Source organism: Hyla sarda, chromosome 9 (genome assembly GCF_029499605.1).
Source record: "Hyla sarda isolate aHylSar1 chromosome 9, aHylSar1.hap1, whole genome shotgun sequence".
Taxonomy (NCBI): domain Eukaryota; kingdom Metazoa; phylum Chordata; class Amphibia; order Anura; family Hylidae; genus Hyla; species Hyla sarda.
The window spans coordinates 153,828,644-153,852,053 of NC_079197.1; the positions used below are offsets into that span (position 1 = coordinate 153,828,644).

The 23,410-nt window shown below is 42.0% G+C and overlaps 1 protein-coding gene across 8 annotated transcripts in view; it reads right to left on the minus strand.

Annotated features, from left to right (window-relative positions):
- The window catches only part of ZNF185 (zinc finger protein 185 with LIM domain), a 186,686-nt gene that overhangs the window by 125,312 nt on the left and 37,964 nt on the right, over nucleotides 1-23,410 (minus strand). For 7 of the 8 annotated variants that reach the window (XM_056539639.1, XM_056539638.1, XM_056539637.1 and 4 more), the window contains 5 exons: nucleotides 11,395-11,524; nucleotides 9,819-9,890; nucleotides 7,962-8,030; nucleotides 5,092-5,178; nucleotides 280-303 (listed from right to left, as the gene is read on the minus strand). In XM_056539639.1, coding sequence (XP_056395614.1) covers nucleotides 280-303; nucleotides 5,092-5,178; nucleotides 7,962-8,030; nucleotides 9,819-9,890; nucleotides 11,395-11,519 — 377 coding nt within the window. In that variant the 5' untranslated portion in view covers nucleotides 11,520-11,524. Of the gene's footprint in view, nucleotides 1-279; nucleotides 304-4,698; nucleotides 4,827-5,091; nucleotides 5,179-7,961; nucleotides 8,031-9,818; nucleotides 9,891-11,394; nucleotides 11,525-23,410 lie in introns of those variants that run through there. The other variant, XM_056539640.1, reaches the window with a different exon arrangement.

Below are 23,410 nucleotides of genomic sequence, written 5' to 3' on the forward strand. Positions count from 1 at the left end.
TGAGAAATAGTTTGTCTCATTTCATAATGTTTGTAAGGTACACTCTTTTAGTATCCAGATTCCCAACCACTTATTTCCCAAAAATCTAGTAATTGCATCCAAATCAATATGCGCCCAACATGTTTCACCGTAAAAATTGCTTCTTCAGGGAACTAGGACATAGCATGAATAACCTCTCTTGGCCCTTTTGACAGGATCTTGCCATTTTATTTTCATGAACTTGGTGCTTTATAGGCATATATTACTTGTACCTTTACAATCTATATTAAAAGAACATACCTTATAATGTATGAAGGAGTCACCCTGCACACAAAGATACAATAGAAATAAATTAATTGGCAGAGAATATTAGGACTAAGGTTTAGTTCACATCCCTTAAAATTTTCCCAATGTATTTTATTTTACGCGTGCAGGTTATGGCCGAAAATGCATGCGTAAAATAAAATGCTTTAAAAAAATGCTATGCAGTGTGAACTTAGCATAAAAGCAACACAGTAGTAAAAGATTAAATTTAAAGTATATGTGGATACATATGGCTCATATAAATTGAGTAATTTTGTAAACACAGATATGTTTATATTGTATTGGTCCTATGTCAGACCCCACTGGGTGGGATTGTGTCTAACATATGTAACAATAAAATTCATCAGACACTGTCCATGTGGATATCTGGATTAAAAAAAAACCAATAGGACGCACAGTAAATTATACGTCAAGAAGACAGTTATTATATCACAATATAGGTGCAAATACTGGTAGCAAGAACCTAGGTAAAAATTACTACCATATTTATACACCAACTGGGGCAACCTGAGCAGTTAGAGGAATATATCACTATTAGCTCTAAAGTTCACCTCTTTACTCCCTACACATTTCTGTCATCTTATATTAGATGAAGTCATCAGGGGAGTGTATACAAAGAAAAGAGTGGGTTATAGTATACAAGTACTTAAGTATATAGTACTCAGAGTTCTCATATTGGAAAACTCCAACATTCTCCACTGATGCAATATTTGTTTTTTACTTTCAGGAATATGATTCTGGTACAATACGCAATATGCCTTTTATTCCCAGGAATAAGATTGTGAACATATATACATAACCAGTTGTTACTTGATTGGTACATGTGAGATTTTCGCATATGTGAACCCTGAGTACTATATACTTTGGTACTTGTATACTCTGACCAATACTCTGCTTTATATATACTCCCCTGATGACATCATTTGATATAAGAAACATGTAGGGAGTGAAGAGATAAACTGTAATAAGGGATAACCTTGGAGCTAATAATGATATATATAGTTATGCATATAAATATCACTGTAGTTATTGTTGTATTTTAGGCACATTTCCAATTTTGTGGTTTTGTTCCTTTTTCATTTGTCTTATTTCGTAAACACATTATATGACAGTACTGAGTTACATCCTGTATTAAACCCAAGAGCTGCATTCACTATTCTGTTAGTTAAAGGGGTACTCCGGCGCTAAGACATCTTTTCCCCTATCCAAAGGATAGGGGATAAGATGCCTGATCGCGGGGGTCCCACCGCTGGGGACCCCCGTGATCTTCCACGCACCCCATTAGAATCAGCCCCCGGAGCGTGCTCGCTCCAGGTCTGATTACTGGCGATCATGGGGACGGAGCATAGTGATGTCACGGCTCCGCCCCCGTGTGACGTCATGCTCTTCCCCCTCAATGCAAGCCTTGCATTGAGGGGGTGGAGCATGACATCACACAGGGGCAGAGCCGTGACGTCACTATGCTCCGTCCCTGTGATCGCCAGTAATCAGACCCATAGCGAGCACGCTCCGGGGGCTGATTCTAACGGGGTGCGGCATGCAAGATCACGGGGTCCCCAGCGGTGGGACCCCCGCGATCAGGCATCTTATCCCCTATCCTTTGGATAGGGGATAAGATGTCTTAACGCCGGAGTACCCCTTTAAAATCAGGCAACAGGCTTTTTGAAAGGCACTGGCCAAGCTGCTTAGCTGAAATGCCATATAGTTAAAGGGGTACTCCGCTGCTCAGTGTTTGGAACAAACTGTTCCGAACACTGGAGCCGGCGTCGGGAGCTCATGACATCATAGCCCCGCCCCCTTATGACGTCCCCTCAATGCAAGTCTATGGGAGGGGACGTGACAGCCGTCATGCCCCCTTCCATAGACTTGTATAGAGGGGTCGAGGCTATGATGCCACGAGCTCCCGGCACCGGCTTCAGCGTTCGGAACAGTTTGTTCCAAACGTTGAGCAGCGGAGTACCCCCTTAAGTTCCGAAATTGACAAGATAATATTGTGAACTGAACCACAAAATTAACAGGGTTTTTGCTACTTGCTACCAAATTGGGCATTTGGGGCATCCCAGGGTGGTTTAGGGGATTTGTAAGGAATTCCCAGGCCTGGGTCTTGCACTATAAAATATTGGCACGTCTGCATTTACTGTACTGTACAGATTGCAAATCACAAGAACAAGCTATGTACTGACATTGAATCGGCAAGGAATCCTGGGAGATTTCAGCCCTGAAACCTGCAGGATTGTAAATTCAGCTCTCGAGTATAATACAAGGTTGAACTCAGGCTTAGTACATGTTATGTAATGTAATATACAGTACGGTACTCTTTGTGTAGATTGATTCTACGGGTTAAATGTTTGAAATGTGGACAGAAATTTTATGTAACATTTTCCACATTATTTATAACATTTACTGTGAAACATTCCGGTAACTGTGTACACAAAGGGTGGGGTAGGAAATGTCTCATGCTACCCGTGCCCAGTTACATGACACAACTTCAATAAAATGTACAGTACTTGGAGGTGGCCTTTCTTAAATAAATGTAAAACATTTTGGATTTACACCCAAGCTCCAATTAGAGTTGCTTATTTAGGCTCTGCTATTGTGTGAAAATGTGGACTATTCAATAAGGCACCATGAGTTCTGTAGGACTCATGGTAGTTATGGGTATAAGGGTATGTTCGTAGGGGCACCATGGTTGGGCCAGCCCTGAAGTTTCCATTGATTTTAATGGGAGTGTCAGCACTGAACCAAAAGAAGTGACTGGTCACTGCTTTTGAGCACATTCCTCAGCTCCCATTGAACTAAAAGGGTACTCCGGGGAACTAAACCCACAGACCATCCTTTCCCTCTCACCAACCATTCTTTAGCTATATATAGCAATTTTGCCTCTTTAGTTGTCACTTACATGCATAAAGTGAGGGAATGAGATCATCCAGCCATCCACTTTGTCTCTGTCCAAATCCCTCTCTGAAAGTAGCCCCCATTCTCCTGACAGACCATGTGGTTTCTTCCCTGCACTAATGAGTCCTGCTCTCATTAGTGCTGAGAACAGGGAGGTGTGCAGCCTCAGCCAATCAGACACTGAACCTTTCTCTGCTGCCCAGAGGAGGGGGCGGGGGGGGGCTGCTCTCAGAGAGTGAGCTGGCTGTCAGAGCAGAGATGCAATGATTGCTGGGATATGTAGGCAAGGGAAGGGAAGTACGGCAAAGAATATCAAGCAGCCAAAGAAGGCAACAGGTGCCATGCATATGAGACAGGATGGTTTACAGGGAATATGTCCAGGTAGTGCGGTGGCTTTGTAGCTTCTGTATGTACTGTGTATATATATATATATACATATACACACACACACATAATTCCCTGGAGTACCCCTTAAATGGAAGAGGGGTAGTAGGCAGTAACATCTCACTGTTTTGGATGTGGAAATTGGTGCGTTTTCCATGCCCGTGTAAACATAATGGGGGGTATTTATCAAAGGATTTATGTGTTTTTTTTTCACGTAACTTTGTCGCAACACTTTGGCGCAGTTTCTTTTTGCACCAAAGTTTGGCGCATCTTCTCCACTGTCATTTTTACAACTTTCTCAAAATCACACGGTCCTGTGTGTCATTTTAACTTTAGTTAGTAATTCATCATTTGCGCCAATCAATCTTTGGCGCAATTTTGGCGCAAATCCCGTTTTTTGGGGCCCAAATCCCAGCCAAGAAATTTTGCACATGGAAAACACACTTAGTAATGTCAGAAAATGTAAAGGTGTCAAAATACATAAAAAAAATTTTTGGGTGAAAGCAGCGACGCCTCCAGGGCTGCTCAATACTATCCTGCGACATAGTTGTCTCTGAGGAACCTTCACCCTCCGTTGAGCCAGCATTGGACATGGCCACACAGGTTCAGGAAATGTAAGCACTAAAGCAGTGGTCTCCAACCTGCCGACCTCCAGATGTTGCAAAACCACAACTCCCAGCATGCCCGGACAGCCGTTGGCTGTCCGGGCATGCTGGGAATTGTAGTTTTGCAACATCTGGAGGTCCGCAGGTTGAAGACCACTGCACTAAAGTAACAAAAAAAAAACAAAAAAAACCCAAGTTGAAAATAAAATCCATTTCACATGGTGACTATAAACCCCACAAAAGAAAATAACTCCCGTCGCTTGCTGATATACTGCAGGAGGGACTCCGAAATGGCTGCTCTACAGGGTAAAATACGCGTCCTCTGTGGCGGTAAGTTCTGTGTAAAAGGCGCTGTGAACAGCTGATTTCAACATTTGCGCCAAAATTACTAACAACGTGCGCCAAATGATAAATTTGGTGCATGTCCACGAAAACCAAAGTGAAAATAAAAAAGGGTAAAAAGAAACTGTCAACAGGCAAAATTGATAAATACCCCCCTATGTGAACATACCCGCATGTAGTATCAATTTTAAGACTGCTGGTTCCTCTAGTGAGACAAACTGGGATCATCTTATTTCCAGGAACCCTTCTAACAACAATGGATTGTCGAAAGTGGACAACCCCTTTTAAAGACCATGGGGGAGATTTATCAAAACCTGTGCAGAGGAAAAACTGACTAGTTGCCCATAGCAACCAATCAGATCGCTTCTTTCATTTTTCAGAAGCCTTTTAAAAAATGAAAGAAGTGATCTGATTGGTTGCTATGGGCAACTGGTCAACTTTTCCTCTGCACGGGTTTTGATAAATCCCCCACCCATATGGCTATCCTATGCCAAATAACCTCATTGTTAATGGGGTTAGATGAATTGTTTAATTACTACTTTTGTTTGATGGTGTAACTTACTTGGCACCAGTGGTTGACTGTGGTGGGGAGGCCTGAGATGTTGTAGAAGATGATTTGTTCGTTTCATTTGGACTATAGGAAAAATGCCTGATGAAATAAAAAGAAGATTTGTGGCATTCTGCTTAAAAGCATTGTATTAGGGTAACGCTGATACACCTTGCATAAAAGTATTCTAAACATTTTGAGAGAAGGGCCGACAATAATGTGGAACAGTTGACACTGAGGACCAATGTATTCGGTTGTTTGATTTCAACGTGCCCAATCCTCTGTTCCCAAAGAAGATAAAGGGCCTTTACATGGGGCAATTATTGGCTTTCAACCAACCAGGGTCAGGGATGGCATCGGGAGCAAGGAGGCTTCCAGGCCTCAACATCTCGGGGTCTTGGGAACGCCCCTTTGACACTTTGCACCAGAGAGGAAAAGTATTATTTTTAAGTTATGGAAAATAGAAAAGACAGGTACCATGTGTTTCCTTCCCCTAACAGCACTAACAATCCAGAACATGTATTGCAGCTGACAGATATCACTTTTGTGCTGCCCCCCTCAACACGGCAGCCCTAGGCATAGGCCTTCAGGTGCCCAGTGGCAACTATAGCCATGCTGGGCTGGTCAATTTGTGGGTGTTGCGAGCTGTGAGCTGCGAGCATATAATATATGCCCCATTGTTCAGTAAGTAGTTTCCACTACTGGTGCGGGGACTCCTGTCAATTTGATGGTGTATGCTGCTCTGCAAGGAATGGAGCATGGACTCTTGTCTTTGGCAAGAGTCCCTGCTTCTGTAAGGATTCAGCTGAAGCAAATCACGAAAAATAGAATTTTTTATTATAAAATAAAATAATCTGATTAGTTCCAAAACAATTCACTCATCTGCTTCCTGTCTGGGGATCTACAGGCAAAAATTATCTTTTTTTTTTTTTTCTATGCAGAAGATTAGCAGCTCTTTACCTGCAAAATATATTTTTAGTATCTATCAATTAAAACAGTGTTTTCTAAACAATGTGCCTTCTGCGGTGACAAAACTACAAACTCAGTAAATTGAAGTGAATTTAAAAGGTGCGCATCAGCTTGGAAGTGGAATTTCCCTTTTCAGTGGTTAAATTGTCTTTATTTTATTTATTTTATTTTTTATTGACTATTGCCCTGAAGTGTGTCAATGTCACTTTAGACTTCTATTGTCTTCATGCAGCCCAATTGTTTTGCAAATCATGCTTAAAGAGGTACTCTGGTGGAATTTTTTTTTTTTTTTTTAATCAACTGGTGCCAAAAAGTTAAACAAATTTGCAAATTACTTCTATTTAAAAATCTTAGTCATTCCAGTACTTATCAGCTTCTGTATTCTACAGAGGAAGTTGTGGAGTTCTTTTCAGACCATAGTTCTCTCTGCTGACACCTCTGTCCCTGTCAGGAACTGTCTAGAGCAGGAGAGGTTTGCTATGGGGATTTGCCCCTGCTCTGGACAGTTCCTGACACAGACAGAGGTGTCAGCAGAGTGCACTGTGGTCAGACTGGAAAGAACTACACAACTTCCTCTGGAGTATACAGCAGCTGATAAGTACTAGAAGGATTAAAGAGTACCTGTCACCAAACTAAACTTTTAATATATGTAATTATAAGACACTTTGCTATTTGCTTTCTGTTAAAATTCTCAACCTTTATATGTTTTTAATGTGATTGAAAAAACGGCCACTAGGTGGCTCTGTTCTGTTCCCTGCGCAAGTCAAACATTCAGTTTGGTCTCCACCCGGCCTGGATGGAGACCAAACTCAGGAAGTGTGTGCGGGGCATGGGGAGGTACGGATCTTGCGGGCTTCAGTTACTGTTAAGCCGAGCGCTCCGGGTCCCTGTTCCTCCCCGGAGCGCTCGCGGCGTTCTCATGCATGCAGACCCGCTGACCGGGAGCGCTGGTCTAGTATCACTGGCATGGATGCGATCCGCGTGGCGGGACGCGCCCGCCCGCAGGTCGCATCCCAATCTCCTCACCTGCCCCGTCCTCCTTCTGTCACGTCCCAGCGCGCGCAGCCCCGCTCTCTAGGGCGCGTGCGTGCCGGCTCTCTGAAATTTAAAGGGCCAGTGCACCATTAATTGGTGCCTGGCCCAATTAAGTGCAATCACTCCCTACACATAAAAACCCTTTCCCCCTTCCGGTCCTTGCCGGATCTTGTTGCCCTAGTGCCCTGAGAAAGCGTTTTGTGTGTATTCCTAGCCTGTGTATCCAGACCCTTTGCCGTTGCCCCTGACTACAAATCTTGCCGCCTGCCTTGACCTCTTGCTACGTCCGTCCTTGCCTTCGCCTTGTCCTTGTGTACCACGCCTATCTCAGCTGTCAGTGAGGTCGAGTCGCTATCAGGGGATACGACCTGGGAGTTACCGCCGCAGCAAGTCCATCCCGCCTTGTGGCGGGCTCTGGTGAAAACCAGTAACTTCTTAGAACCGGTCCCTTGGTAGGGCCCACGCCATCGCCTCACTGACATGGGGGATCCCGTATCCTGCCCGCATACCAGTCCGGTTCCTGTCAGTTACGTTGCGCCTTCTGGGGAACACCCACTTTCTCGTGCCGGGAGGTCACACAATGTGAGCAAGGGGAAAGGTATCATACAGAGCTTTTCAAAGCTTGGACATTTTTTTAAGGGCAGGAGGGGTGTAAGGAGTAGTTAGGAACTATAATCTGAGTTAGTTTAGAAAATATGGTTTGATGACAGGTAGTCTTTAAGATTTTTAATTAGAAGTAATTTACAAATCTGTTTAACTTTTTAGCACCAGTTGATTTAATTGATAAAAAAAAAAGGTTTTTCCACTGGGGGTACCCCTTTAATCCTAGAGACAATAGACATATGAAGGGATGCAATCAATAAAACAGACATATAGCTTACCTGTTGCTTGAATGCATTGGTGGAGATGAAGAAGTAATGACCTCTCTAGCTGTAAATGTTCCTGAATTCCTAAAACAAGACGTGATAGTAAAAAGCAAGAAAAAATGAATTACAGAAGACATGACTGTGCCATACACCCATGAATGTGGTTGACTGTGCCAGACAATTGTAGTATTAGGGTATGATTACGCTACGGAATTACCGTGCAAGGAATTACACTAGGAAATTCCTCTGTGTGAATCTTAAAGGGGTACTCCGGCGCTAAGACATCTTGCGGGGGTCCCGCCGCTGGGGACCCCCGTGATCTTCCACGCCGCACCCCGTTAGAATCAGCCCCCGGAGCGTGCACGCTCCGGGGGCTGATTCTAACGGGGTGCGGCGTAGAAGATCACGGGGGTCCCCAGCGTCGGGACCCCCGCGATCAGGCATCTTATGCCCTATCCTTTGGATAGGGGATAAGATGTCTTAGCGCCGGAGTACCCCTTTATTAACATTGGTGTAAATGGGTCTTCCGCAGACCTGTTCACCCTACAGAAACTGATCCGCCGAACTAATGAACCTGTTCATATAGTGAATAGTGATGGGGCAGTACCCCATGGTCCCACCGCCGATGGATTTAGTCAGCAACTGCCAGATGGAATTTTACAAGCGGAATTCCTGAACGGAGTGTCCTTAGTGTGAACATACCCTTACAACGGCTATCCACAAAATGTAAAAACAGCTTGAGTCCACCAGAGCGGCATTTTTTGGCCCAAGCAGGGGACCCCCTTTATACTGTTTACATGCCCTAATAGGAGAGACAACTATTAATCTAATCCTGTATACAAGATCCTAGCATTTGTTTCATAGTTTATAAAGATAAAAATAGAGAGTTTATAGATAGTTTCAAAGCTTATAAAGTTAAATATTTTATTTTATAATTATTCTTACCATTATACCACTACACATATTATTTAAAGTACATTATGTGTTGGTTAATTTTATGAACTAGTGATATCCTAGAGGACTGGAATTCTTTGGTATATTCTTTTTAATTCTATTACACTGTAGGGTAAAAGTGTTCATCCAGTTTCCTCTTATTTAGTTGTGAGCTGCACACACATTCATTCTATTTTTTAAAAAGACAAGAGTCCATTATGTTCAACCTATCAACCTACTGTGTTGATCCAGAGGAAGGTAAAAAAAAAAAAAAAAACAACATGTGACTGAAGGCAATTCCATAAGAGAGGAAAAATGTCTTCCCAAATCCAATATGGCATCAGAATAAATCCCTTGATCGACGTTCTATCCCCATAAATCAAGTATCCATAACCTGTAATATTTAAAGGGGTATTCCGGCTTTATACATCTTATAATGATAAGATGTATGATCGCAGGGGTCCTGCCGCTGGGGACCCCCTGAGATCTCGGTGCAGCCCCTGGCGTTCTGTGCAGGGTGCTGCTTCCGAGACTGGTATGTGATGTCACGGCCACGCCCTAATGACATCACACCATGCCCCCTCCATTCATGTCTATGGGAGGGGGCGTGACGTGACCGCTGTGAGTCACCTCCCCGTCTCACAGGCAGCACCCGGTTACACTGGCACAGAATGCCAGGGGGTGCACAGAGACCACGGGGGTCCCCAGCAGCGGGACCCCACCGATCATACATCTTATCCCCTAACCTTTGGATAGGGGATAAGATGTATAAAGCCGGATAACCCTTTAAAGTTTTCCAAAAATACATCAAACCCTCCCCGAACTTGGTTAGTGAGTCATGTGGCAGAGAGTTCATTGAATGAAGACAGATTCCATTAGAAAGCATAGACGTTTCTTGTACATCTATAGAATGTGATGTATGAAGGAATCTATAATCACCTTTCAGTCTTTGAATCCGGGGTTGGAGACCAAAGGAACTTGTTGCCGTCAAAAGACTTCCGTTGTGGAGATCTAAGAGAGAGAAAGAAATCCAATGTTGCCGTTTTCTCGATCAATGTCCAGTTCGCCATATTTAATCTACTACTAAAATACCAAATGCACAGTCATTGTAGAAAAAGTGCTTGTCATTGTGAGGTGTAATCCTGTCATCTTCTGTCAAGAATCACTTACTAAAATGATGTGATATTTGGGGCTAATGAAATAGACTACTTTACACAGGTATTTATTTCAAAGCTTTGAATATTTAATGTTAGAATAGGGATTTACTCATTTTTGTGTTCCACAATAGTGTTATCCAGCCTTTAAAAATTGATAGCCTATCCTCAGGATTGACTGGGATTTGGATTTCCATCAATCTAATATTTATGGCCTATGCTCCATATGTATTGAGTAGGATCCCTGACATTCTAATATTAATTGCCCATCCTTAGGATGAATTGGAAGTTGGACCCTTGCCGATCTAAGGTTGACAGCCTATCCTCAGTATGTACCGATACTCTGACACCCGCCAATCTTATATTAAATAGCCTATTCTCAGTATATCCTGGGAATCAAACCAAATTAACTGATATTAATCCTCTATTTTCAGTATGTAAGGGGAGTAGGAACCCTGACAATCTAATATTGATTGACTTTTCTATGTAACCATATTGGACCATCTCCAATATAATATTGCTGGCCACTCCCAAGGATGTGGCAGGAGTTGGATCCCTGCCGAACTAATATTGAAGGCTATGGATAGTATGTACTGGAAGTTGGACAACGGTCAATCTAATATTGATGGACTATCCTTAGGATGTATTAGTCCAGCCCCTGCCACTTTAATATTAATGGTCTATACTTCAAAGTCCCTACTTATATAATTAAATGTATAAATATATGAAAATAGACACCACCACTACAAAGCACAATAGGATGCCAAGAAAAATGTCAAAAACAAGTAATATAATACTAACAATATAAAAAGCAATATAATACTAATATTGATGGCCTTAGTATGTACTGTGAGTTGGACCCCCACTGATCTGATATCAATGACCTATCTTCTGTATGTATGTTGGACAACCACCAATCTTATATTGTTGACCTGTCCTCGGTATGTACTGGGAGTTGGCCTCACCAAGCTAATATTAATGGTTCATTCTCCTGATATGCAGGAAGTCAGACCATCTCCATTCTGATATTGATGGTTTATCCTCGATAACAAGAGCCAAGTCTTCAGCATGTACCTGGAGTTTGATCCCTGCCAAACAAACAATGATGGCCTATCCTCAGTATGTACTGTAAGTCGAACAACCACCAATCTAATGTCAATGGCCTATCTTCACTATGGTTCCTTGCCAAACTAAGATTGATGGCCCGTCCTTCTTAGTTATTGGAAATTGAACCCCTGCCAAACTAATATGGATCACCTTATTCTCAGTTTGTCCTGGGAGTCGGACCCCTCCAATCTAATATAGACGGTCTATCCTCTGAATAGGCTAACCCCTTTAAGGTGGCAATAAGAATTTCTTACATCTGGTTTTCCTCTCTTTCATCTTCTGAATTTTGTTGATGTATCCAGCTCTTGTCCTTCTTATATGTTGTGCGCACTTTCATCTGTCGTAGGATGTTCTTTCTGTCCGCTTCTGAGGTACTCATCTTTCCTGAAAATAAAAACTAAAATGTTACAGCTTGATATCTCAACAGGATCATAATGGTAAAGTAGTAAATCTGGTGAGACGTGGAAAAACAATGGTCGCATCAATTGTTATGATTTCATCAAGATCTTTAGAATTTAAGAAACCAATAGAGGCTTCAAGTGTCGCAAAATATTTTCTGAACTTTTTTCTATCCACAAGATCTGACGGGCTTCAACGTCCGATCCGGATCGTGATATTTTGAGCACAATCCAGGCCATTATTTATGGAAGCTGAAATCCTGTTAATTCTGAATATTCTACTTGTATTCTGATATGAAACCAGAATGTAGTCTGGAGGACGTCAACAAACTGTGGGGTATCATTAAAGGGGTACTCCGCCCCTAGACATCTTATTCCCTATACAAATGCTAAGGGATAAAATGTCTGATCACTGGTGTTGCTCTCGAATATTCGCAATGCAAATTTTATTTGCGAATATAGCACTATATATTCGTAATTACGAATATTCGTTTCTTTTTTTTTCTTCACAGTACACATCACAGTGATCATCCCTCTCTGCTTCCAGCTTGTGTGGTGTAAAGAAGGCTCTAATACGACTGTGTGAGACTGGCGCGCGAATGTTCGCATATGCGAACATTTGCATATGCTAATTTTCGCAAATGCGAATTTTCGCTTGTGCTAATTTTTGTATATGCTAATTTTTGCATATGCGAAAATAAAAAGCGAATATTACGAATATGCGAATTTAGCGAATATATGACGAATATTCATCCATATATTCGCAAAATATCGCGAATTTGAATATGGCCTATGCCGCTCAACACTACTGATCACGGGGGTCCAGCCACCTGGGACCCCCGCGATCTCGGCTGCGGCACCTCAGACATCCAGTGCATGGAGCGAACTTTGCTCCGTGACGGATGACTGGCAATGCAGGGTGGAGGCTCGTGACACGGTCGCGCCCCGCTTGTAACGTCACGGCCACACACCCTCAATGCAAGTCTATGGGAGGGGGCGTGACGGCCGTCACGCCCCCTCCCATAGATTTGCATTGAGGGGGTGTGGCCGTGACGTCACGAGCCTCCGGCGCTGCACCCGACGCTCTAAACAAATGCCGGGTGCGGCAGGGATCAGCGGCGGGACCCCTGCAATCATACATCTTATCCCCTATCCTTTAGATAAGATGTCTAGGGGTGGAATACCCCTTTAAATATCCTAATAAAAAGCACTGAAAAATGTCTAATTTCCTCCAACCTTTCAGTTATTGTCACAATAATCCTCACCACACGTCCACATCACCGACAATACTATCATATTAGGGAATCAATATTTATGCTCCTCCCTTAGACAGTATATCATGTGCTTTAAAACTGGAGCGTCACTTTCAAAAGAAAGTTCTATTGTCTTGTACGACAATATTATTGATGTATTAATAACTTGTTAAACCTGTCGGACAAATCGGAGCATTTTCATCTTAGAATTATTAGGCCATTAAACCATGGGTGTGTTAGGTCAGATACACTGCAGGCACAAATCCCTCTCCCACACCCAGATGTCATCCGATTGCTTTCAGAGAACATAAAAATGTATATATCCACATAATAATAATACTATTTTAGTTATTAGTTAATAAAATAATTAGTCAATGTAGGTGTCAAGGCTTTTTCTTTAGGTTTTCTCTTTTATTTACAACAATTATCCTAATTTCCTAAAGAAGAGTAACAAAAACTGTAGCATCCATGTAAACTACAAATGAATTAGAAAGAACTTGAATATGGACGTATAAGCAACAGTAAGTAGGCCATATATATATATATATATATATATATATATATATATATATATATATATATATATATACATACACAGTGGTCTCTCCAAAATACGATGGTAATCCGTTCCAAATGGACCATCGTTTGTTGAAACCATCGTATGTTGAGGGATCCGTGCAATGTAAAGTATAGGACAGTGGTCTACAACCTGCGGACTTCCAGATGTTGCAAAACTACAACACCCAGCATGCCCGGACAGCCAACGGCTGTCCGGGCATGCTGGGAGTTGTAGTTTTGCAACATCTGGAGGTCCACAGGTTGAAGACCACTGGTATTGGAGGTCATACTTACGTGTCCCCGCCACTCCGGACCGTCACCGCTCGTCACCGCTGCCCTGGATGTCGCCTTCCATCACTGTCACCGCGTCCCCGGGGTGTCCCCGACGCTCCGGCAAGGCCTCTGCTTCTCCGGCATCCTCGCTCTCCGTCGCCGCCATCACGCCGCTACGCACGCCGCTCCTATTGGATGACGGGACGGCGTGCACAGCGACGTGATGACGATGATGGAGAGCGCCGACGATGCAGGGGATCCCTATGAGGACGCACCGGAGCCCCGAGGACAGGTAAGTGATCGTCAGCGGACCACACAGGGCACCGTAAACGGCTATCCGGTGGCAGCTGAAGCAGTCTGCGCTGCTGGATAGCCGTTTATGCGATGGCCGCGACATACAAAAGCATCGTATGTTGATGCTGCCTTCAACATGCGATGGTCTCTGAGAGTGATCGTATGCTGAAATGATCGTATGTCGGGGCCATCGTAGGTCGGGGGGTCACTGTGTATATATATGAGGGGCACCACTTCCGGAATACAACGGAGATTCAAAAATGCCATTAGCACTTTGCGGGCTTTCTGGGTAAGAAATATGCAAAGCAGCTCCTCGCACCACCTTCTCAGGTATCGTGCCCTAAGATCAGCTCTGGCTCCAGTTATGAAGTCTCAGAAACTGATTGGGATTTATGCCAATCCAGAATTCAGTGTCCAGTCTGGAAGTGCCGATATTCGCATAAATATTAGCAAAAAAAAAAAACTATATATATATATATATATATATATATATATATATATAAAAAAGCAACTAATATTCGTCATTATGTCACTATATTCTAAATATATCACTATATTCTAAATATTCACGAAATTGCGAAGTTCCGATATTCGTGGTAAAAATTAGCATTTCGAATATTCACGCTCAACACTAGTGGGAAGCTTTCTTTTCGTTATTGAATTGCCATCGTTTGGATTTTCTGCATATCTATATACTTCCTGGCGCTCTGATATGGACCGATTCACTCGGCTCCATGGGTTCTGGCGGAGGCTCATTTCATATAGCAGAGCCCGTTCTATTTCCTTTGGATATACGGTATATGTCCCATACTGTACTGCTGCTAGTAACCCAACCCTATAAAGCATAAAAATAAAAAACCTCAAAGTGTCATACGTGACTTTTCAGGGCATTCAGGGGACTTTTAATTTGGACCAAACTTATTCAGACTGAATGGAATTGAATGGCAGTTCTATCAAATCTTAAAGGGGTACTCCGGTGGAAAACATTTTTTTATTAACTGGTGCCAGAAAGTTAAACAGATTTGTAAATGACTTCTATTAAAAATCTTAACCCTTCCAGTACTTTTTAGCAGCTGTATGCTACAGAGGAAATTCTTTTCTTTTAAAATGTATTTTTTGTCTAGTCCACAGTGCTCTCTGCTGACACCTGATGCCCATATCAGGAACTGTCCAGAGCAGGAGAAAATCCCCATAGCAAACCTATGCTGCTCTGGACAGTTCCTGACACGGACAGAGGTGTCAGCAGAGAGCACTGTGGACAAGACAAAAAAGAAACGCATAAAGAAAAGAATTTCCTCTATATCATACAGCTGCTAAAAAGTACTGGAAGGGTAAAGATTTTTTAATAGAAGTAATTTATAAATCTGTTTAACTTTCTGGCACCAGTTCATTAAAAAAAAAAAGTTTTCCACTGGAGTACCCCTTTAATTTCAACAATCCAATCGGGATTTTCATCAAGCGCCTTCATCAACTAGATGAGAATTTTCTATTCTTAGCAATAATCTCCTGAAGCCAGCCTCACACCTACATCGTCATACATGAGTATTACTCACATTCATGAAGACTCAACGTCCTACTTTTCCATTGTTTTAGGCTGATTCATTGAGGATTGGGTTATTTTCGGCAATTTTATGAATGAGTGATTCAGGCAATTCACTCGCTATTGTGTAATGACAATATTTCACTTATACCATCTCATCTATTAACTGTGGTATTTCATATTTGACAGGTACAGAGGTTAATACATCTATAATATAAGTCAAACACAAAATGTAGTCCTAAAAATGACCCTTTACGTCTCCAAACACAGGGCACAAACCTTTACTCCAAATGAATTATTATTCTTATTTTATCAGAATGCAGTAACCAATATAGTTAAAGGGGCACTCTGGTGGAATTTTTTTTTTTTTTATATCAACTGGTGCCAGAAAGTTAAACAGATTTGTAAGTTACTTCTGTTAAAAAAAAAATCTTAATCCTTCCAGTACTTAGCTGCTGTTTGCTCCACAGGAAGTAGTATAGTTCTTTTCTGTCTTACCACAGTGCTCTCTGCTGACACCCCTGTCCATGTTAGGAACTGTCCAGAGTACAAGCAAATCCCCATAGCAAATCTCACCTGCTCTGGACAGTTCCTGACATGGACAGAGGTGTCAGCAGAGAGCACTATGGTCAGACTGGAAAGAACTCCAGAAAGAGCTGAGAAGTACTGGAAGGGTTACAATTTTTAAATAGAAGTAATTTAAAAATCCGTATAACTTTTTGGCACCAGTTGATTTGAAAAAATTAGTTTTTCACCAGAGTACCCCTTTAACCCCTTAAGGACCAAGCCCATTTTGACCTTAAGGACCAGGCCAATTTTATTTTAGCATTTTTGTTTTTTTTTCCTCCTCGTCTTCTAAAAGTCGTAACTCTTTTATATTGTCATCCACAGACTAGTATGAGGGCTTGTTTTTTGTGCGACCAGTTGTCCTACATAATGCCATCACTCATTTTACCATAAAATGTATGGCGCAAACCAAAAAAATACTATTTGTGTCAGGAAATAAAAAAAAAACTGCAATTTTGCAAATTTCGGAAGGTTTTGTTTTCACGTTGTACAATTTTCAGTAAAAGTGACATGTGTTCTTTATTCTGTGGGTCAATATGATTAAAATGATACCCATGATTACGTACTTTTCTATTATTGTTGCGCTTAAAAAAAATCGCAAACTTTTTAACCAAATTAGTATGTTTAAAACCCTGCTCATTTTGCACCATGACCACATTCGTGTATATAAAACTTTTATATAATTATAATTTTTTTATAATTATAATTTTTTTTTAATAAAATGAGAAAAAAAAAGCAGCAAATTAGCCCTTTTTTTTTTTTTTACGTTCACCGTACGGGATCAATAACATTATTATTGATCAATACCAAATAAGGTGTATTAAATACTTTTTTTTACACTTTATGGGGGTAAAATGGGGAAAAAAAAGGACATTTTACATTTTTATTGGGGGAGGGGATATTTCATTAAAATTTATTATTTTTTTTTACTTACATTTTTACACTTTTTATGTCCCCATAGGGTACTATCTATAGCAATCCTTTGATTGCTAATACTGTTCAGTGCTATGCATAGGGCATAGCACTGATCAGTGTTATCGGTCATCTTCTGCTCTGGTCTGCTCGATCTCAGACCAGAGCAGAAGACCCGTGGAAGGCGGCGGAGGCAGGTGAGGGGACCTCCATGCGCCGTTCTGGACGTTCAGATCGCCGCGGCAGCGGTGTGCGCGGGCGATCCTATCATCCTCATTTCTGACCGCACTCCCGCAGATGCCGTGATCTGTATTGATCACGGCACCTGAGGGGTTAACGGCAGACATCCGCACGATCGCGGATGTCGGTCATTACGGCGGGCAATCAGCAGCCGGGCCTAGCCGAGCATGATCCGAGCATCGCTCCGATCATGTAAAGGACGTAAATATACGTCCTGTTGCGCTAAGCACCGCAGCACCAGGACGTAAATTTACGTCCTTGGTCATTAAGGGGTTAACATAGTCCATGATAAATAAGAAACTTATTAATCAACCCAGGCACAGATGCGAGTAATTGCACAAACATAAGTCGATAGAGCAGTGTTTCCCAAGCAGCGTACCTCCAGCTGTTGCAAAACTACAACTCCCAACATGCCCAGACAGCCTTCGGCTGTCTGGGCATGCTGGGAGTTGTAGTTTTGCACAGCTGGAGGCACCCTGGTTGGAAACCACTGCAATAGAGCCATGAGAAATGTAGATGGGTTATGGTATTTAGCTTCAGGGAATCCCTGGAATATGTCTGCCGACTGATGAATTGGGAATATTCAGTAAATAGACATTTCTAGGGCACAGCGGGTGGTTTTAGTCTTCAAGGTGTCTTTAGAACCTACTAAATTAACCATGCAGACCCGAATTGTACGATGGAGGTACAACCATACAAAGACATATATCAAAGCCACATAAAATCCCCCTTTATGTTACACTTCATGTCTCCTAAGTAAACACATTAGATAGCAGACAATGACTACAATGGATTAAGACGTCTAGACCTGATGCTTTTACCTTTGAACTTGTTTTTATAGATGCACCTTCATATTGTTTTACTAGGAGTCGCTTACATGTCGCTATAAAATCGGCCAGACCGGAGCTTTCATTATTAAAGGGGTACTCTGGTGAAAAACAAATTAAAAAAAAAAAAAATCAACTGGTGCTAGAACGTTGAACAGATGTGTCAATTACTTCTATTTAAAAATCTTAACCCTTCCAGTACTTATCAGCTGCTGTATGCTCCAGAGGAAGTTATTTTCTTTTTGAATTTCCTTTCTGTCTGAGCACAGTGCTCTCTGCTGACCCCTCTGTCCATGTCAGGAACTGTCCAGAGCAGGAGAGGTTTGCTATAGGGATTTTCTCCAGTTCCTGACATGGACAGAGGTGTCAGACGGAAAAGAAATTCAGAAAGAAAAGAACTTCCTCTGGGGCATACAGAAGCTGATAAGTACTGGAAGGATTGAGATTTTTAAATTGAAGTCATTTACAAATCTGTTTAACGTTCTGGCACCAGTTGATTTAAAAAAAATAAATAGTTTTTCACCAGAGTACCCCTTTAATGCATGCAACTATACAGCGACTGGGCTGGTTATGCCTTACACCCCGCCATTTTGAAATCACTCTCTACAGCCAAAAGATTGGGTACCTACTTGTCCCCATGGGGTTGTACGACTAGATCACGACCCACATACAATCACGTACAGACGGACAGCAGGTGTAAAGCACCTTTGGGTGGCTCCCTTGTGTCTAGATAGAGGGTCCGTATTCCTCAGCCGTATAGACCAGTTCACATGCCGAAAAACGACACTTTCACAGGGATTGCGTTTATATATGTCCAATTTATCCAAAAACTTGTTAAAAGGAAGCTGAATCAGAGAGAGATGTACTGGATTGAACGGCTGGGAACGCTGGCATCAAATGGCATTAATGAGAGCTGCAATTTGAATGTTTTTTTTGTAGAACGTTATTACTAACTTGGTCAGTGTACTGTACTTTACACACTGTTACTAATTTGTGGTGGCCCAGTATGGGAGGTGTTATCCCTGCTGTCCTGTCAGGCAGCCTCCTTCAGTGTCCCCTGTACTTGTTTCCCCACTGTAAATAGGTTTTACCATGGAAAGTGCTATAAAATGTAATGTTGCTTTAAGAGTTATATACCATGTGATATGTCATGTGATTGTTACCCTGGAGGTACCAGTGACCAGGTGATCCCAAGAGTGACCTATGGATTCCCTGCTAGTCTCCCCCATATAGCACTGGGTGGGGCTTCTCTCTCTTCTGCTGAGGTCCAGTGCAGTCACCTAGTGTGTGTATCCAGAGTGTTGGAGACCTCAAAGTCCAGTCCTGCAGCCGCCATCAAGTCAAGTAAGATAAAGTCACAGCTTTATGAGTCAAGTCAGTCCCTGTCATATGTCAAGTCAGCGTGGTCTGCATTCAATTGTCCAGTCCTACTACAAGTCCCAGCAAGCCCTTAAGGTCTCTGTGTCACTGGTCCCCTCCTTAGGCCCTGGCTGAACTGTATAGACTTTACCATCTGTCTACCCTCAGTAAAGCAACCGTTGTACGTAACTTGGCGTCAGAGTCTTTATTGCACCCGTACCTAGTACAGGATCCAGCGCTATAACTTCGGGTGGTTGTAGGCTAAACCACGTCCTGGTGTCACGAATACAAGGGGTTAATGCCATCTGCCCCTAGGGTAACAACATCTGCCCTGCCCCACACACCCCGCTACCACAGGATCTGTATACTATAAAAGTGATTATATACAGGACCATATGGTGGTAGATATCAGCTGTACACAGGATCTGTACACCATATAAGTAATTACAGTTACATTTTGGGACTCACAATTACGTACTTTCTGATCAGCGGCCCAGGAGAGGCTGCAGAATGTGCCTTGTGCAGCATCCATGTTATTGGCATTGTGTAAACTGCAGCCTACTGCACGGACGGGGAGGTCACTTGTTGGCAATATCCTTAAAGGGGGTATTTGGGTTAAGAAAATAGTTTTTAAATAAAACTATTATACCAAGAAATATTACTTATTGATATAGTGTTGTTGCAATTGGTACTTGTTTCAGCATGCTTTTTTGTGATTCACCACTGACAGGAAGTTGTGTACAGTGATCCCTCAACTTACAATGGCCTCAACATACAATAGTTTCAACATACAATGTTTTTTTCTGGACCATCGAAACTTGAAACCAGACTCAACATACAATGTACGGACAGTCCAGATCTGTGAAACGTGTCAATGGCTGGAAGAACTGATCAATCAGAATGGGCATTCACTGGTAAATCACCTGTATTACTGAAGTGCATGCACTGACTGGTGTCTGGTAGCGCCTCCTACAGTACAGGGAGGAACTACAAGTTCTGTACTACTCCTTACCTTTGCCAGGGTTAGCTGCTCTTTTGGACACCAAGTAAGGGTGGCTACATTTGGGACACTGTGTGTACTGTATAGGACCCTGAAGAAGCTCCTGTCCTCTACTTAAACCATTGTTTCCCAACCAGGGTGTCTCCAGCTGTTGCAAAACTACAACTCCCAGCATGCCCGGACAGCCAACGGCTGTCCGGGCATGCTGGGAGTTGTAGTTTTGCAACAGCTGGAGGCACCCTGGTTGGGAAACACTGACATAGTGATTTACAGTTCCCAGCAGATCTTTATTACTTTTATATGTACGGATTTGTTTTATCTGTATTACTTATCTACTTATTTTTCTTTATTCCTTGCATTTTCCTATTTTTGGGTGAGATTTTGGGGCTTCAGAACCAATTACCAGGTTTCCATAGAGTTATGGTCTCAACATACAATGGTTTCAACATACAATGGTCATCCCGGAACCACTTAATATTGTAACTTGAGGGACCCCTGTAGTCCTCTCACAGTCAGTGTGGTCTCAGAAGCACTCAAGCTCCTCCCTCTACGTCTTGTCTCAGGAGGTGTGGCTGGATCTTGTCTCTAAGCTCCAGCCCAAGCCCCTGAGTGAGGTCCTCACCATCTCCCTGTGGTATACACATATACATGTTTATTAGAACATCTTATATGAGATATGAAGCAGGAGATTTTATGCTGCAGAGTTCAATGTAAACTAAATGACTAAACATAGCTTCACATCCTGTGCATATTTGATACTGTGATATGTGTGAATAGACCCTTATGGAGAATGAGGTATATTTATAGCATACTGAAGCATGCCACAGGCAAAGAAACAGACGAATAATGAATACAGCACTGTATGCAGACAGGTTGTGTGGAGACATAGCTTGCTTTGTAGAGGCATAATAAGACCTGAAAACTGCGTGGACCCCTCACTACTGTTTTCATAATCTATGCCAGCCATGGATGGCTCTAGTTCTTCTCCTTCCCTTAAAGAGTACCTGTCATCAAACCAAATTTTCTAAACTAACTCAGATTATATTCCCTAACTACTCCCTAACACCCCTTCTGCAACAAAAATGTTGTGGGCGTTCCTCAGCATGCACGACATCACTGAAGCCTGCGAGAGCTGTGCCTCGCCATGCCCCACACGCACTTCCTGAGTTTGGTCTCCTGCCAGGCCGAGAGGAGACAAAACTAACCGTTTGACTTGCGCAGAGAAAGGAACAGAGCCACCTAGTGGACGTTTTTTTAAAGCACATTAAAAACATATAGAATTTGAGAATTTTAACAGCAAGTAAATAGCAAAGTGTCTTATAATTACATTAGGAACAATATATTAAAAGTTTAGTTTGGTGACAGGTTCTCTTTAATGTTGGGGTTCCTCAGGGATCAGTCTTCTACACAACTTCTACAGGACAAACTATCAGCAGATTTGATTATAAGGAAATAATATCTAATTCCCTGGGGAGGTGCATTAATACTTAACTTTTTATATAGAAAAGATAAAAAATCACCAAATTATAGTGCTCAAATATACCCAAAACAAACTTTGCTGGTCGAGCCATGTAACGCTCTCCAGCATGTGATAATACAAATTAGTAGGGTGTATTTCTCATAGCTCTCAACGCGTTTCTGCCAACAGTCGGTGGCGTCTTCAGGAGAGGCAAAACAGCTGGGAGCCTTGCAGTAATGCCGGTAGCGCACAGAAGCCGGCATTACTGCAAGGCTCCTCATCACTCCGGGTTGTGCGCTCCGTCCTGGGATCTTCGGAACGGCGCATCTAAACTGTACGCTTGACCCTGTCACCAGAACAGTGGACTCCTGATGTCCTGTTCTATTACAGGTGGTCTCATACAGTTTTGCCGGGATTTTAAGATTTCTTCACCTGCTATTTGTTAATAGGGTGCTCTTGATACTGTAAATAATTATTCACAGGGTATCAGAGTTTTGCTGTTTTGCCTCTCCTGAAGACGCCACCGACTGTTGGCAGAAACGCGTTGAGAGCTATGAGAAATACACCCTACTAATTTGTATTATCACATGCTGGAGAGCGTTACATGTCTCGACCAGCAAAGTTAATATTTTGTTTTGGGTATATTTGAGCACTATAATTTGGTAATTTTTTAACTTTTCTATATTAAAAGTTAAGTATTAATGCACCTCCCCAGGGAATTAGATATTATTTCCTTATAATTTTATCATTTATGCTGGGAGTCTACCTATGCCCCTTGCAGGCAATTCCAATAACTAGCAAGGTTTCTAATTATCAGCAGATTTGGCAAAGTTTTTTCAAACATGGATATAAAATTCATGTTGTGAAAAAGCTGAATAAACAGGTACATTTCCCTACCATGAGAGACCAAGTTTTCACATAAAATTGTTATCCTGTAATAATAGGATTTAATAATATATAAATATATATTGACCTATAATGCTCCAGAAACAATACTCCATACATCGTACATTACCACAACTACACAGACCACATTGTATCGCCTCCACCTAATAACTGTATGATCTGGCACCAAATCACTTTATTTATACACTCCTCAGCATTAAAGGGGTATTCCAGGCAAAAACTTTTTTTTATATATATCAACTGGCTCCGGAAAGTTAAACAGATTTGTAAATTACTTCTATTAAAATATCTTAATCCTTCCAGTAGTTATTAGCTTCTGAAGTTTTCTGTCTAACTGCTCAATGATGATGTCACGTCCCAGGAGCTGTGCATGATGGGAGAATATCCCCATAGGAACTGCACAGCTCCCGGGACGTGAGTCATCAGAGAGCAGTTAGACAGAAAACAGCAACTCAACTTCAGAAGCTAATAACTATTGTAAGGATTAAGATTTTTTAATAGAAGTAATTTACAAATCTGTTTAACTTTCCGGAGCCGGTAGATATATAAAAAAAGTTTTTGCCTGGAATACCCCTTTAAAGTTGCAAAACCATAAAGGAAAAGTTGTGGAATTATGGAAATCACAGGATCGATAGACAGGTTTATGTCCTAGGAACAAAATATTCAACACATTTCGATTTATTT